The 17,295-nt window shown below is 42.6% G+C and overlaps 1 protein-coding gene across 1 annotated transcript in view; it reads right to left on the bottom strand.

Moving 5' to 3' along the window:
- fbxl17 (F-box and leucine-rich repeat protein 17) overlaps nt 1–17,295 on the bottom strand; it is a 226,726-nt gene that overhangs the window by 143,515 nt on the left and 65,916 nt on the right. The window contains exon 7 of the mRNA XM_038703083.1: nt 9,199–9,306. Coding sequence (XP_038559011.1) covers nt 9,199–9,306 — 108 coding nt within the window. The remainder of the gene's footprint in view (nt 1–9,198; nt 9,307–17,295) is intronic.

Below are 17,295 nucleotides of genomic sequence, written 5' to 3'. Positions count from 1 at the left end.
GAAGAAGGACTGAGGCAAAAACTAGTAAGGCCATGATATCATAAATACATTGTCTGCATCAGTCATGGACCAGTGAGCTGATCCCTGTGTGTCTGTGTGTCTGTGTGCGTCTGTGTGTGTGTGTGTGTGTGGTTAACTTCTCTCTTTATCTGTCGTGCGCCCATCTACTGTCTATCACTTATTTTCTCCCATCCAACCCCCTTTTCCTCTCTCCCTTTCTCCCTTTCAGTCGCTAATCCTGCATGTGTTGGTGTTGATAACAAACTCAGTGGTCAGTAAAGGCTCGAGGAGATAGACAGCGTTTCTTTCTCTTCGCCGCACTAAGCTTAATGACCATATAGGCACGCACACACACGCATGCATGCACATACACAAGCCCGAGCTAATGTGACAACACTGGGTGACAGTGACAGTACGGTGGCACTAGTCAGGCCAATAATGAGACATGATACCCCCCCTCAGAGGTCAAAAAACGCTCTATCTCTGTCTGTCTTTGGGTTAAAAGTCTTAGAGCCAAATGAATTATTCTTCAATTACTCTTGCAAGAGACACACATCATCCTTAGGCTCTTCTCTGCTCATTATATTCATAAAATCCCCCAATCTTCTCCATACAGCAGTGAAGAAAATCATTATTACAATTTCAACTCATTTTGCGACCCCCACAACCCCATTACCTTTCTTCCTTCAAATCCCCTCTGCTCCTTCGTTTCCCCTTTATCCTCTCTACCACCCCTGAGACACAATACACATGTACAAATACAGTCTCACACACACTGGTACACAAGAAAAAAGGTGCACATAGACATGAACACACACACACACACACACACACACACACACACTTCTCTGGTTTGTGTTGGGGGTTATCAGTTTGACACAGGGCACTGTGATTATGTATTTTCTGTGCTCCAGTCAGAGGGAGGAGATAAGGGGCCAGCAGACTACAGAAAAGCCAGACACCACTCATCCTACGTGGGGAGGAAGTGGTGGAGTGGAGGGTGTGAAGGTGACAGTGGGTGAAGACCTGTATCTTAACCTTTTGTGTTTTACCACTTTAAAATCTCTTTTCCAGCCTGTGCTTATGGCAGTTTGGGGGGAAAAAATCAGAAAAGAAATAAACAGTATTACTTTATTCTTTCTCTTTCCCCCCTCTGTCATAGGTTGTGGGCCAAATTCGAACTCAGTATGTTGCAAGTACATACTGCTCCACTAAGCCACCAGGATGGATAGAACATATGATTCTGGTTATGAAATTAAATAGCTTCCCTGTCATAAACTAGACTGTTTTATTTGCTCATAAACACACAGAGAGAATGAGGTATTGCCCACGGTCCAATTCTGTCAAATTTAGAGAGCATTTATCAAAAGGTCCGAACTTTTTTCTGTAGAAGAACAACAAAGCCACTGGAGCGGCACGGCTGAATTAATCTACAAGGCCCAAAATTAAGACCAGAAACATCCAAGTCCTGCACATCTGAGAGACAACACATAGCTATTACAGTCTCCAAATATACCTCTTTTCATCTCTGACACATTCTTCAACAGTCTCTCCATTTGTTATGTCTTTGGCCTCCTCTCTCTTTCCCAAGGGTGGGAATTTTCACACACACAAAAAAGGCATTTTGAGGCCCACAGTGTCTTAGGGCAATGATAGGCTGATGTATGAGGAGGGGCATTGTGGGTAGGCATGACAAGCAAAGGGAAGCCATCATTGGGACATCTAAGGCTCGGGGAATGAAGGCTCTCTGGCACCCAGAGCTGCTCTCAAACACTGGTTCTCTGATAGAGCCGACCTTGGACTTAATCACTACCAGAAGAATAGAGCCCTGCTTGACAGAAAGATGGAAAGACGGTGGGAGAGTGCATGTGTGTGTGTGTGTGTGTGTGTGTGTGTGTGTGTGTGTGTGTGTGTGTGTGTGTGTGTGTGTGTGTGTGTGTGTGTGTGTGTGTGTGTGTGTGTGTGTGAGAGAGAGAGAGACAGAGATAGACAGAGAAAGAAAGACAAAAACACACATAAACCAAGAGTAAAAGAGAAAAAAAAAAGAGATACATACAGAGGGTTACAATGACCAAATGCAGAAAGAGATTGGACAGAGAAAGAGACATAAACAGGTAACACTGTTCAAAGATGTTTTTTTGTCTTTGTTTTTTCAAAGCCAGTCAACAGCAAAGAGTGACAGAGGCTGCCTGAGACACATACGGAGAGCACAGAAAATACAGTATGTCACCCACTTTTGAAATACACACAAATCCATTTCCAGATACACACACACACACACACACACACACACACACACCTAAAGAGCGCAGGTTACATTGAAACTGGATGAGTGAAGTCTTCCATCCTTTTAATAATGCCCACCCACCCACTAACATATACACAAAATCTCTTGCACTTCCACCTCTGTGGCTTGTCACAGGCTTGACTAAACGTTGAAGCCTCTAAAACTGAATAAGGGGAATGATCAATCTCATACAGGTCCACAAAAAAAAACACGCATATAAAGTTCTCAAATTAGCTGCTGAGGGAGAGTGCCAAATCACTGAATGCTCTGGGACACCCACAAAGCCTCCATCCCAAGATGTTTTGTATCCATTACACAGCCTTGGGATTTGAAAAGCCTCATCAATAAAACTATTATAACTGTCAAGAGGTTAGAGCTAAATTTGAGCTTCAATCTCAAAACCAACCATAAATAAAAATTTACAGTGTATGCCTGGCACAGCAACACAAAAGACCACATCAGACACGTGTTTGCTCTTAAAATCATCACAGTTTATGTTCTGACATTTGAAGCTGTATGTAATATTTGATTTCCAACCAATAAGGAAAGTGTTAGAGATCTTGTTTTCTATTAGGAGGCTTTGCTCTCTCAGCCAGCAGAAGTCTTGATTTTGCCTTTAAGTCGCTAACAAGATGAAGATTTATCAAACGGTGCCTGGCTACAAATATTGAGTTGTGTTGCACCACAGCATCACAGAGCACAGCTCCCATTGGACTGAAACACTGAAAAACCATTAGAGGAGCATAAATGCCACAGCTTTACAGCTACTCTACAGACCATCTGCATCAAACTCTGCACCATGGGTGGCCTATTTCAGCCACCAGCTCACTTGATTAAGAAAATACGATTTCAATTGATTTCCTCCTACCCTCATTTGTGAGGAGTCGGTATTAAAATAATATCAATCTGAAATGAGTGTGTCATATGAGAGAAGTTAATAAAAGTAATGGATTTTCTTCCCTTTTATTCTGGTGATAGCTGGATGGCAAGTGAGGAGGTTGGGAAGATTATCAGAGAGAGAGAGAGAAAGAGCAATCGAGGAAGAAAAGAAGTGGGAGGGAGCGTGTGATAATCGAACAAGAGAGGAGCGCTGCAGTCCTGGAATCGCATGCAGGTCCACGGAGTCATCAGAAATGCAACGATTCTAAACGCGAGAATATGATTTTCAATCGACACTGGATGGGACCAAGTGGGAATGAATGAGAGGAGGAATCAACTGCTAAACGAGATAATTACTATCAGAGATTATATAGGGACGGTGAGAGGAAGAGGCAGAGTGGGAGACAGAATAAGATGACTCACAGAAATGATGACTGATGATTTGACTCAGGATGAACGCGTTGAAAATGTTACCCTTAAAACATTTCTGTCTCATCACAACTCTTGAATAATAGTTTCTAGCATAGGTATTAATCGTCTTCAAAAAATACTTTTTAAGTATCTTTATGCAAATCTGTTTGCGAGAAAGAATCATTAAATTTTGGATTTCTCAGTGAAAGATCGATATAATGAGGTATAGCCTGAGTGGTACCGTATTTTTAGGCCAATACTCATCGATATTTAAGAGTCTAGAAAATCCAAATAACGATTTTGGCCTATATTATTTATTTACATAAAACATAACATTAATACGTTTTACCCTTTAAAAAGAAACTTAACATCCCCTGATACTCTTGTTTTTGCTGACCTCCAGTGGATGTATTAAGGCTCGTGCAGACTACATGACTTTCAGCGTTGGCAGATCGATGTGCTGTTCTAGCCCCTCTAATAAAGAAAATACTAAAACAAAGACGGTTAGCTCCATGGTATAATACTGAAACTCGTAAATTAAAGCAAATATCGCGGAAACTTGAGGGGAATTGGCGTTCCACCAAAGTGGAAAATTCTCGTTTCATTTGGCAAGGCCCTCCGTAATGCCAGAGCAGCGTACTACTCGTCATTAATAGAGGAAAATAGGAACAACCCAAAGTTTCTTTTCAGCACTGTAGCCGGGCTGACAGAGAGTCACAGCTCTATTGAGCCAAGTATTCCCATAGATCTCAGTAGTTACGATTTCATGAGCTTCTTTAATGATAGAATTCTAGCTATTAGAGACAAAATTCACCAAGACCTGCCCTCAACTGGCACCGACTTATAACCTTAGAAACAGCTGTAGAACCAGATACATGTTTAGACTGTTTTGCTTCCCTCAATCTTTACCAACTAACTTCAATAATTTCTTCATCTAAACCATCAACCATCCTCTTAGACCCCATCCCGACTAGGCTGCTTAAAGATGTTTTACCCTTAGTCAGCACCTCTATACTAGATATGATCAATCTATCTTTATCAACAGGCTATGTACCACAGTACTTTAAAGTAGCTGTAATTAAACCTCTTCTGAAAAAGCCCAAACTTGATCCGGATGTTTTAGCCAACTATAGACCTATATCTAACCTTCCATTTCTCTCTAAGGTTCTGGAGAAAGCAGTTGCTAAACAGCTGTGTGACTTTCTACAGAGCAATAGTTTATTTGAGGATTTTCAGTCAGGATTTAGAGCTCATCATAGCACAGAGACAGCACTGGTGAAAATTACTAACGACCTCCTTATTGCATCAGACAAAGGACTTGTCTCTGTACTGGTTTTATTAGATCTTAGTGCTGCATTTGATACCATTGACCATCAGATCCTATTGCAGAGACTGGAATATTTCATTGGCATTAAAGGAACCGCTCTAAGCTGGTTTAAGTCCTATTTATCAGATCGATTTCAGTTTGTACATGTTAACGATGAGTCCTCCATGCATGCCAAAGTTAGTCATGGAGTTCCTCAAGGATCTGTCCTTGGACCAATCCTCTTCACTTTATATATGCTTCCTTTAGGCAATATTATCAGGAAACATTCCATAAGCTTTCATTGTTATGCAGATGATACTCAGTTATATCTATCGATCAAGCCAGATGAAACTCATCAGTTAGCTAAAATTCAAATGTGCCTTCAGGATGTTAAAACCTGGATGACCTGTAATTTTCTCATGTTAAACTCAGATAAAACTGAAGTTATTGCTCTGGGGCCTAAGCACCTCCGTGACGCATTATCTAAAGATATAGTTTCCCTGGATGGCATCGCCCTGGCCTCCAGCACCACTGTGAGGAATCTTGGAGTTATCTTTGATCAGGACATGTCGTTTAAGTCTCACATTAAGCAAATTTCAAGGACCGCCTTTTTTCACCTACGTAATATTGCAAAAATCAGGAACATCCTGTCTAAAAATGATGCAGAAAAAATAGTCCATGCATTTGTTACTTCTAGACTAGATTACTGCAATTCCTTATTATCAGGCTGCTCGAAAAAGTCCATTAAGACTCTTCAGCTGATCCAGAATGCTGCAGCACGTGTTCTGACAGGAACTAGGAAAAGAGATCACATTTCTCCTGTTTTAGCTTCTTTGCATTGGCTTCCAGTAAAATCCAGAATAGAATTTAAAATCACTCTTCTTACCTACAAAGCTCCTAATGGTCAGGCACCATCTTATCTTAAAGAGCTCATAGTACCTTACTACCCCACCAGAGCACTGCGCTCCCAGAATGCAGGGTTACTTGTGGTTCCTAGAGTCTCCAAAAGTAGACTTGGAGCCAGAGCGTTCAGCTATCAAGCTCCTCTCCTGTGGAACCAGGTTCCAGTTTGGGTTCAGGAGGCAGACACCATCTCCACATTTAAGAGTAGGCTTAAGACTTTCCTCTTTGATAAAGCTTATAGTTAGGGCTGGCTCAGGTGAGTCCTGAACCATCCCTTAGTTATGCTGCTATAGGCCTAGACTGCCGGGGGATTTCCCATGATGCACTGAGCTCCTCTCTCCTCTACTTTCTCTCCCTCTGTATGCAACCTCATCCCATTATTGCATGTTACTAACACAACTTCTCCCCTTTCTGGTAGTCTTGTGCTTTCTCGTCTCTCTCCTCTCTCCTATCACTTCCTGCAGGTTTTCTTGCTCTGGAGCTGTGGAGTCTGGATCTGTGGTTGCGGGTCACCTGCTGCCCCCGTGTTCCTGCTCGACACCCTCTGCTGCAACGACTATTGTTGCTAGTCTTATTGTTATTATTGTTAACATTACGATTGTTACCATTAACACTATTATAAATATCTGTACCATTTTTCATTTAGTCTATAGCAACATCACCTTCACTGTCTGTACCTCTGTGTGTATATTATGTAGGCTGCCTCCCTCCCCTCTCTCTCTCCTTACATCCCTCTCTTTTTCTCTCTATTCCTCTCCTGCTCTCTCTCTCTCTCCCTCTCTCTCTCCTTCACCCCCAACCGGTCGAGGCAGATGGCCGCCCACCCTGAGCCATGGTTCTGCTCAAGGTTTCTGCCTCTTAAAAGGAAGTTTTTCCTTGCCTCTGTCGCCTAGTGCTTGCTCTTGGTGGGAACTGTTGGGCTTCTGTAAATATCATCACAGAGTACGGTCTAGACCTGCTCTTTTATGAAAAGTGCTGTGAGATAACTGTTGTTGTGATTTGGCGCTATATAAATTGAATTGAATTGAATTGAATTGATGTGCTCTTGACAAGAGTCTTGAAGTCATTTTGGCGTTCACACTATGTGACTGATCGGTGACAGGGGGTCACACACTACACGAGCTGACAACGGCTGTGTCACCCGACGCTGGTCTCCAAACCACGTTTTGTCAAGAAAACACACGTGAAATGTGAAACGGGAAATGACGCGAACCTACATGCAATACAGATGTTGTTTGTTATTATAAAGATAGCAATTAAGACAAAGAATATGGTTGAAAGAATGGATTAGCACACACAGGTAGCAGAGATCGTCTGACCTACAGAGAGAGCTGGAGGTGAGTTAAAAGTGTTTTGCATTGAAAAAGTAGCTGCCTGCTCTGCCAGCTGCCTGCTCTCATTGTCTGGATGAGGATGTCGAGTCGGCCGACTCCTCCAGATATATAGATATCTGGCTGGCGTCAGCGATGTGTCAGAAATGTGTCCGGGAGCCGTTTTGATGCGTCGTTGAGTAGTTCACACATAACGACTGGTGACCACCAATCGATCACTGATTTACCCCTGATCACAGCCCGACGGTCACCGAGCTCGCCGACCGGCAAATTGGGCTTAGCATTATGTAGTGTGAACTAGGCTTTAGTGTACTCGGTATACTGTGACATCACCATTGGATGTGATTAAAAGTGCAGAAGAGCATGCTTCTGACCACACCCATCAATGATTCTAGGTGTGTTGAGGAGTAAAACAGGTCAGTCACAGTAATAAAGTCCACTTCAACACCACACACTAACTATAATCTCAATGAGAAAAACTAAAATATGTATTGGATTACATTAGATTGGAGAGGCGTACAGAATAAAATGGACACTAATTGTATTATGTTTGGAGAAACTGACCTAAATTTTACACAACTATATCAAGGGATTGCTCAAGTTATGACAACCAGTAATTGACACAGCAGACCTCCCTCTGGGGTTATACAAATGCATAACTGGTACGCAGGCGTGTGTAGTAGTATCACTGCTGTGTTTTTGCGTGTATGCATGCGTGTGTGTGTGTGTGTGTGTGTGTGTGTGTGTGTGTGTGTGTGTGTGTGTGTGTGTGTGTGTGTGTGTGTGTGTGTGTGTGTGTGGCCACCTTCTCAAGCTGATGTGTTGTTCTGTCAAGTTGGTAAAGATGGAGAGTGTGCCTCTGTATGCATCTGTGGTATCTGTCTTGTTAAAGCTCATAACCTTGATAAAACGGTGAGAACTTCTTTTTCAGTTGAGACAAAACTGCGGCTTTAAAAAAATATATAAATATTATCAGAATTATGAACTTGCTCATCTAAACTCCTAAAACTTCACCTTGGTTAATACTGTAATAAATAATAATGAGGTATGCTAGACTGTGCGTGTGGGTGGATGTGGATGTGAATGCGTCCACCTCCAGGTATGCTAATGCTGTTATGACTGGCTGGCTTCATTACTGTCTGTCTAAAACACACTGGCCAAGGTCAGTGGAGGCTGCAGAGATGATAGGGGGCCAAAACCATGAGCACAAATTAATCTGCTGTTTAATCTAATAATGCAGCGTGGCATCGGGTGTCTCAGTCCTATTAACACAACTGTAATTGCATTTGAGGAGGAATGGACCCGCACAGCCCACAAGGGGACGTTCACACTAGCGTGTACACCCAAGTACATAAAACATAAATGGAATTGTATTAACACAAGCATACATGGGTGCGGACACGCCATACACACTCGCACATAGGTGCACACACACACACACACACACACACACACACACACACACACATTATAGATGGATGTTGGAAAAAGGAAATGTATGAGAAGAAAAACAAGGTGCGGTATTTCCCGGGGAATTCAACTCAAGTAATCGCCGTGTGAGTGCATGTGTGTCCATGTTTATATGGCATGGCACATCTTAAACCACGGAGCCCCGCTCATTAGCATGGTAATATCCAAACAGCAGGGTGTAGTCCGAACAGCAGCGTATTATTAGGATTCATCTCATTAGGCTTTCATGAGATTTAAAAGTTAACACAAAATAACTTCAAAACTAAGTCTAAGATAAAACACACAGCGAGGTCCTGAGTTTACTCTGCAAAAGTTAATTTCCCCCCCTGGAGACAATGCATGGCCTGCAGCAACATGGAGAGCTGGCCTACGGTAACAGGATTAGACAAAAAAAACGTCACGCTAAAACTTCTGTTGATATTTATGGTAAGTAATTACTTCAAAAAGTTAAATGGTTGACTGAAATTAACCTTCTTTTAAATGTGCTGCAGGAACTACGGTGTCTTCACATTTACCGTAAGTAAACACACGACTTGAATTCTTTTAATCTGTCACGACTGAGGGTCCAAGGAACACCGTGATAATGCACGTCAAAAACGTGTGATACTTACCGCAGTAAGATGGATGACCCCTTGAGAGGTCACAGGGCATCCCATGAAGCCAACAAACTGCAGCTCAGGACAATGCTCTGCAACCGCTCGCACGGACCGATCAGTGACCTGGACAATAGACCAGAAAAGAATACAATAGAATAGAAAAGCAGGGAGAAGAGTAGAAGAGAAGAGAGTTTAAATTAGTATCCCAGGTAAGACACTTATTCATCTTCATAGTTAAAACACTTAATAGTTCAACATGATGTGGTTCATTTTTTTTCTTCATTGTACCAATTGTATTTCATCCATTCACTCTATTCAGATTGAATATGTTTCATTCAGAGTGAAAAGACATCTGAAAGACTTTTCCGTCTTTATTAGACAGTTTGCAGGGGGGAAAGCTGATCTTGACAGAAATTTTAGCAAATAATTCTATTAAGAGTATTTTTCTATGTCAGTGTGGAGACAGGTGCTGTCAGATTCAAGCCTAAATGTCTACTCCATCTGTGCTGAGGGTTGGATGTGTTTTGTGTTTGATGAGCAGCAGAGAAAAGGAGTGAGAGAAGGAGGATCGCATAAGAACTGGAGCAGGAGGAGAATAACAGACAAGCTAAACAGCTTCGAGAACATGTCTGCCAAGCAGCGTGGGCGTCAACTTATGATGGATGGGCTGTACCCCATCATTCACCTAGCGGTCTACTAACAGCTCATAATGGATCAGCGATCAATAGGGAAGCAGAACACTTCCACCAGCTTCCACTGTAGTCATCAATACGGGTATTGATAGCTACTTCACCTCCCTCGTCACACTCAACACTGCAACAATATGTGGGAGACTGTTTGTCCTTTCTGTAGGCTTCCCCAGTGCTTCCTCAAACCCTTCATCAATCACAAAGACAAAATAAGATGAGAGGAAGAGAGAGAGAAGAGAGAATTGACTCGCCGCTGTGATTAACTTGGAAAACAAATAAAAAACAAACATCAAAGAACATTAGAGAACAAAAATCGCTTTTTCTAGGCATCCCTGTCAAAAACTTCAATGTCTCTTTTTGAAATTCCCAAAAAGCAAGTCAGCAAGTACAGTTTGTTACATGCAAAGAGCACATCAACTAGCGATGACTGCATACAAATACAAACTTTTCCTCATCAACTTAAACATATATTTTTTAAAGTCTGTCAACATGCACTTAAGAGTGAAATCTAAGTCTGACATGTTTTGAAAACTAAATGAAAATATGGCTTGACTTTGATGTTCAATATGAAATACTGAGAGGAGCGAAACACTCAAGAATGCTAGAGCTTGAGAAGGCAGCAAAAGAGAAATACTGTAGGCTACAATTACTTTAAATCAACACTGTCAGTCATTACCGGATTTTCAAACATACGTAGCAATGTTTATGTACCATTAAAGGTACAATGTGTAAGATTCAATAGAACGTGTAGAAGTAACAGCTCTGACATCATGACAAAAAAGTCTATGTATTTTGCTGCAGAAATATCTACTGAAGTTAGCATGCTATCCAGCTTGCCCCAGCCTGTTCTATATTGCAATACCCCCCGCGACTCGAGATGCGATAGTGACTCCCTGTAGTGTCCAGGCGGACCTCAGTCCAACATGAGAGGACGATGAAGAAGAGTTCCCTCAGGCTTGTCAGTCAATGCTGCTGCATGAAATGTTCTCTCTCCCTTGCGCTCTACAACCTCTCACCCTGCGCTACCCCTACTTTTTATTGTTTCCTGCCACCACTTGAACTTCCCTGTCTCTGACTGGGCAGACTAGGTGTGAAATCGTCATTGTCCAGGGACACACAAGAAGTGGAACCGCCACGCAGTTGCAAGCGAATCTGGCAAGAAAACATAGTGATAATATAAAATAATAATAATATAAAATATAAAATCTTAGTCTGATAAATGATGCCCCTGCTTGCCAATTCTTTTTGACAGACTGAAAAAATGTATCCTGCAACCACAGACTCAAATACACAAGCTTTCAAAATAGAGTATATAGGTTGTGCTATGTTTTAGACAGGCCCATTCTGAGCTACACGAATCCATTTGACGCCCATCCTAGTAACAATGATGAAAGTACTACTCTTCAATTGTCCATTTACTCCTCATTCTCTTCATTTTGTTCTACATACACACCCTTGGACTTAATCACACCTCTGTAACTCTAATGCTGCCTCTCTCTCTCTCTCTCTCTCTCAGTCTCTCTTTATCCCTGTCTCACTGCCCTCCTGCCCCCTGCAGGTCTAACTTAAATGTTACTGAGTCGAGGCAGAGGAAGATGGAAAACCTAGAGACAACAAGGGGAAAGAACAAGGTGTCCATTTATCTTCCACCGAGTCACATATAGTATGGCTTATCTGGGTAAAACACATCCTATAACTCAAGTGAAGCTCAAAGGTAGGTTTCACACCTTATCAGAAAGGAGCCAAAATGCTTGCAAAGTACAAAATGGTTCATAAAGGGATGTGACTGCAAAGGATTTCCAGTCGCAGGTGAGAGAGTAGAAATCAGTTTTAAGGTACAAGTTGGCAACGAACAAGGTGTTTTAGGTTAGTGCTATAATATTGCCCCTGACTGAAAACTTGAATTGACAGAAAAAAGGAGGGCATTAATGAGGGCTTTGTACCAAGTGTTTTGTTGTTTTAGCCGTGCCCAGCATCATGGATAATTATGTTGGTTGGTCGGTCTTCCACTTTGGTTCAGAGTGAAATATCTCAACAAACATTGGATGGATTGCCATGACATTTTGTACAGAATTTCATGATTCTCGGAGGATGAATCTTGACAATTTGGTCATCCACTGACTTCTTCTCTAGCGCCACCAGCAGCTAAAAATTCCATAGAGAAATTTTAATCCTAATGTTGTGACGTTTGTCATCCTCTGAAATTTCATCTAGCGCCCCTCACCAGGTCCAAGTTTTATTTCTCCAATATTTGCGTTTATGAACAAATACCTGCAAAACCAATGCCATTCCCAACAACCTCAGCTTTATTTAGTTTTGTGCTAATTAGCAAATGTTAGCATGCTAACATGCTAAACTAAGGTGGTGAACATGGTAAACCTCATCTGCTAAACATTAGCACTATCGCATTGTCAATGTGAGCACATTAGCATGCTGACCTTAGCATTTAGCTCAAACCACAGCTGAGCCTGTGCCTCCCAGAACTGCTGGTGTGGCTGTAGACTATTAGTCTTGTTGATATATTAACTTCTGGAACTACATCGTCTTGCAGTGAGGTCAAGTTCACAAATGCACAGGAGGTTTTTGTAGATAGTGTAAGTTAGTGTTCATCAATTTTATATTCCAAAATCCCTTGACGACAAAAGAAAAAGTGACAGAATAGGACTTTAACAGACGAGCAGCCCTAATTAACAATAGCCTTCAACGTTAATGGTTGTTCATTATAATTAGAATGAAATATCAAAAAACGAGTGCTGAGATGGGCAGTCAACTAAAAAGGGGATGATGTTGAGGAAATAGCAGGGTGTGAGGAAGTTGTGTATAGTTGCACAGTATCCTTCCCCCCTCCTAGTATCTGTATTTTAAACCTTTTACAAAAAGGAATAAAATGTATTGTGTAGAAGTTGAATCAGCCCACTGTGCTTGCTAGTTTTGTAAAGAACAGTTTTTCAGGGCAATCAATAACTGCATGCACCTTAAAATTCTACACCTCAGGTTTGGACCCACCACAACACCCATCAACACTGGCTGCAGTCGGAAAAGATTAAATGAAGGTGAGTCAGCGCTGGTGAGGTGAGACACTGATGCATATGGATCCTGATCTGCAGGGCCAGGTGGAGAAAGGTGGGTGAGTAGAGCGTGGTTGTCTTTCTGAAAAAAAATGTCTCCACAAGGACCAGCCTGAGCTGAGCAGCTGGCAGGTGAAGTGAGCTGGCCGGAGCTCTCCCAACATGGACTCTGCCAAAAAACCATCAAGGAAAACATTTTCAGGTTGACTACCAGCCGAATCAAAAAAGCTACACACCGCGGCGATCCTTCAAATCAGAACAGTCTGCGAGAGAAGCAAATGAATCACAGCAGAGGCCACCTCCAGACTGTCTTTCATACCAGTGTTTGTGCTGCAGGAGTGTGTGGGTGCAGTTGTGTGTGTGTGTGTGTGTGTGTGTGTGTGTGTGTGTGTGTGTGTGTGTGTGTGTGTGTAAGCAGAAGAGACAAAAAGAAAGAGAGCAGGTTACATATCTACAGTAACTCTCAGCAGGTGAGAGGGGAGACAGAGGGGGAAAAAATAAAATCCCACCAGAGCAGAACAGGCCAGGAGGGCATGTAGCGTATCAGATTAATCCTGAGTGCCTGTGTGTGTGAGTAAGACCATATGGGTTTGTAACTAAGATTTGTCTCCAACCCACAAACACAAAAATCCGTCCCAAATTTCTCCTCGCTTCACCCCTCCTCCCCCTCAACATTTCATGGACTTTGATTTAAAAACACAGAAAGAGCCATGGCAGTGCTTTGGAGAAGAAGTGGCTAGCCAAGAGAGGCCTTAAAGCCTTTTAGAAGGGATCTGGTTTAATGGTCTCTGGGTGAAGGAATCAGAAAAAAAAGTGGGCTAGAATGGTGGAAATGCTGCAGTCATAAAGATAGCCTGTGTGTGTGTGTGTGTGTGTGTGTGTGTGTGTGTGTGTGTGTGTTTAAAGAGCTGGGAGGTAATTGTTGAGAGTGCTGTGGAAGCAAAAAGGGGTAATGCTGTATGTGAGTTTGTGGTTTTTGTCTGGCGGTCTGTTCTTAGAAAACGCTGGGGCAGCACCCAGGGGCCACTTCTCATCCAATACGGGCATTTAAGCTTGTCAATATCGTCTATCATACGACTCGTTTGACTCCATCAAACGCACAGGCAAAAGAGATGCAAACAGGGAAAGAACCAAGCAGATCGCCGCTCATCTTTTTCATCCTTTGCTCTTTCGTGTTCACCTCCTTCATTCAAAACTGGCTGATTCTTAACAACAAAAACAACACAGCAAGAATGAACCCTCCCTCACACCATTAACTGTGTTCTTTCTTCCTTTGCCCTGAATTTATTCTCTCTCTCTCTCTCTCTCTCTCTCTCACACACACACACACACACACACACACACACACACACAGAGGTGAAGCCGGTTTCATCAGTGAGAGATGGCAGGAGGGTTTGGAGGGCAGGCACATTGTCATTTGTCTGTTGGAAACTCATATACACACCCACACAAAAACTGATTCATCCCCAACACCTTCTTGTCCAAAACACACTTCAGAACTTTAAACTTTTTCTTTCATTGCCAACTGGAGCTAGACGATCCTTGTTAGACCTCCCATCCAGCTGTGCCTGATGGGTGACCGGCCAAACACTTGAGACAGGGAGAAATAAACCCTGTTCAGAATGCACTAACCCTATAAAAGTTACATTTTAGTGGTTGCCAGCAACTGTAGAAACAAGAGCAGGTAGCGTCATAAAGTTGCTGGTGATGTTTCTGGTGGTTTACCTTAAAGCTAATAAGCCTGTTTCTTCCATGCTGGCATTTCACTGACTTGCTGCAACATAACATCGTCCCCTGGCGATCAGACCGCCAATCGGTGATCTCAAGTAGCCATGATTAGATGATATGAAAATACAGACGATCGCCCAACCCTAGCTGGTGATATCAAGTTTGCACACGTTTTTACTCACGCAAACCTTCAGTAAATCTGGCCATAAGAATTTTGTCATCTGGATCAAGGAGAGGAAGCAGCCATGAACAACTAAAGCGTAGACTGTAAAGATCGTCCAAATTAGTTTTTTTGATGAAAAAAAAAAAAAAGAGAGATGTTGGTTTTTGCAGTGCATCATTCATCTGGACGCTCTGAGTGTTGTGGACCAAACTCAACGAAATGCAGTTATTGAGGGGGTGGCCGTCTGATGACCCAATAGATTTTCCTGAAGTTTTACACTTTGCACTGTGTGTCTTGTATTGTTAAAACAAAACAAGGGGCAGAGTTTGTAGGGGGTTAAGTAGGCAATGAAATAAGGAGGTGGTTAAAAATCCATGAATTTGAAAGCTTATCAGACACTAAAGGCTCGTGCAGACTACACGATCTTCAGCGTCGGCCGATGGCCGTGCCGTTCACACTACACAACTTGCCGTCTTGTGACGGGAGTCTTGAAGTAATTTTTGCGTTCACACTACGTGACTGATCGGTGACAGGGGGTCACACACTACACGAGCTGACAGCGGCACTGTCACCCGACGCTGGCCAAACCACGTTTTATCAAGAAAACACACGTGAAATGTGAAACGGGAAATGACGCAAACGTACACACAAAAAAGCTGTTGTTTGTTATTATAAATAAAAAAATCTGGTTGAAAGAATGGATTAGCACACACAGGTAGCAGGGATCATCTGAGCTACAGAGAATGCTGGAGGGGAGTAAAAAGTTTTTTTGCGGTGAAAAAGTAGGTGCGTGCTCTGCCAGCTGCCATTGGCAGAATGTGGATGTCGAGTCGGCCGACTCTTCCAGATATTTGGCATGCAAGATATCTGGCAGATGTCGGGGAGCCTTTTTGATGCGTCGTCGTGTAGTTCACACATAACGACTGCCGACCGCCGATCGACCACTGATTTACTCCCAATCACAGCATGACGGTCGCCGAGCTCGCTGACCGGCAAATCGGGCTAAAAGTCATGTAGTGTGAACTAGGCTTAAAACAGTGTACAGGGGTTTTCAATAATAAAGTTATCACGCCAGGAATTATTTTATCTTTTGTCACTATGATAACGAGGTAAACAGTAGAAATACTGCGTTCATGTTACAAAGTCATCTACCAGGAATGTGTGCATGCATGCATTTGACTGGCCACTGCAAGCCCTTGGAGGATGACGCTGCATTGGAGCAGACCCACTTTTTTGACAGATGTTTGGCAAATTTAACCACGTGTGTTGATAAAAATAACACCAAAGTGCTAAAAAGTCTGGTTGGGACCAGTTTGAAACAAAGAACTGTGCATTACTCTTTCGTAGTGACAAAGGCAAAACAAAAAGCCTCACTCAAAGGCTGCTGAATATCATGATGTTTACATGAATGCATTCTGTTCTCTCACTGAGTGTTCAATTTTACAGATTTTGTACATTACCCATAAACAAGGACGCCAACTGCAGGCCTGTGAGATGCAAATTGTAGTGGGACGATTTTCATCAAAGTTCTGTTCTTTCCAAGGTAATCATTTTCTCCATAAATGCTCTCTTAGGGGTGATACTGCAGTGGGTTCATCACAGCCTTGTAATACAAAGACAAACTCACACTCAAACTCAGGTGCACACTCATACAGTCATGCACACACACACACACCAAACTTTGTCTCTTTTTAAAGAGCTCAGATGGGCTGTATCGACGCCAAGGACTGGTGATCTGGCAAAATCTAAATGAATACTTATCATCCTCTGTAATATCCGATGCCTGGAGACAAAAGCAACACGGAAAGTCGTAAAATTTTACTACAGCGAGGGAGAGTCTCTTTACTGTGCTGTCTCTGTGCTGATGAGCAGGCACTGTGTGCTAAGTGCAGGGTGGTTTGCTTGGAGCTGTGCATGTGTATTGATCAGAGGAGCATCACAGAGAAGAGCAACTAAAGCTTTAGCAAAGCTGATTCCCATTTAAATCTGCACAAAAACAAAGACATGTCCCGCGCGCATGCTCTCTCCCATGCAGACATTAAAAAACATTCACATAATGTTGAGTCTAGACAGATGTGAGGGTCCTGGTCTCCAGCTATCCCGTGCAATGTTTTCTTTGGCTAAACAGAAGGACTTGTCATATTTATGAGACGCGATGAGACAGGAACACGGGATGGATCACAGTGAGAGACAAAAAATAGAGGAAGAAGGGGAGGGGATGAGGGCGAATGAGAGATTTGCAATCTTTTCATGTTAACATAATGTAACTTCTAGTCTTCAGTGTATTGCTTTGGCAAGCTTGGCTGCTTCTTTCATGCTTGTAAATCCTTTCTGAATATGGATGTGACAGACAAGCAGTGAGAAAGATGGAGGGGTGGTATGGCAGGCCAAACAAGCCATGGATGTGTGTGTGTGTGTGTGTGCATGAATATGAGAGCAATCTGATCTTATTAGAGGCCTGACG

Source organism: Micropterus salmoides, unplaced genomic scaffold (assembly GCF_014851395.1).
Source record: "Micropterus salmoides isolate LMB-PRFRI ecotype aquatic unplaced genomic scaffold, ASM1485139v1 Ms_hic_scaffold_7, whole genome shotgun sequence".
Classification (NCBI taxonomy): domain Eukaryota; kingdom Metazoa; phylum Chordata; class Actinopteri; order Centrarchiformes; family Centrarchidae; genus Micropterus; species Micropterus salmoides.
This window is presented reverse-complemented; position numbering and strand designations above follow the sequence as displayed.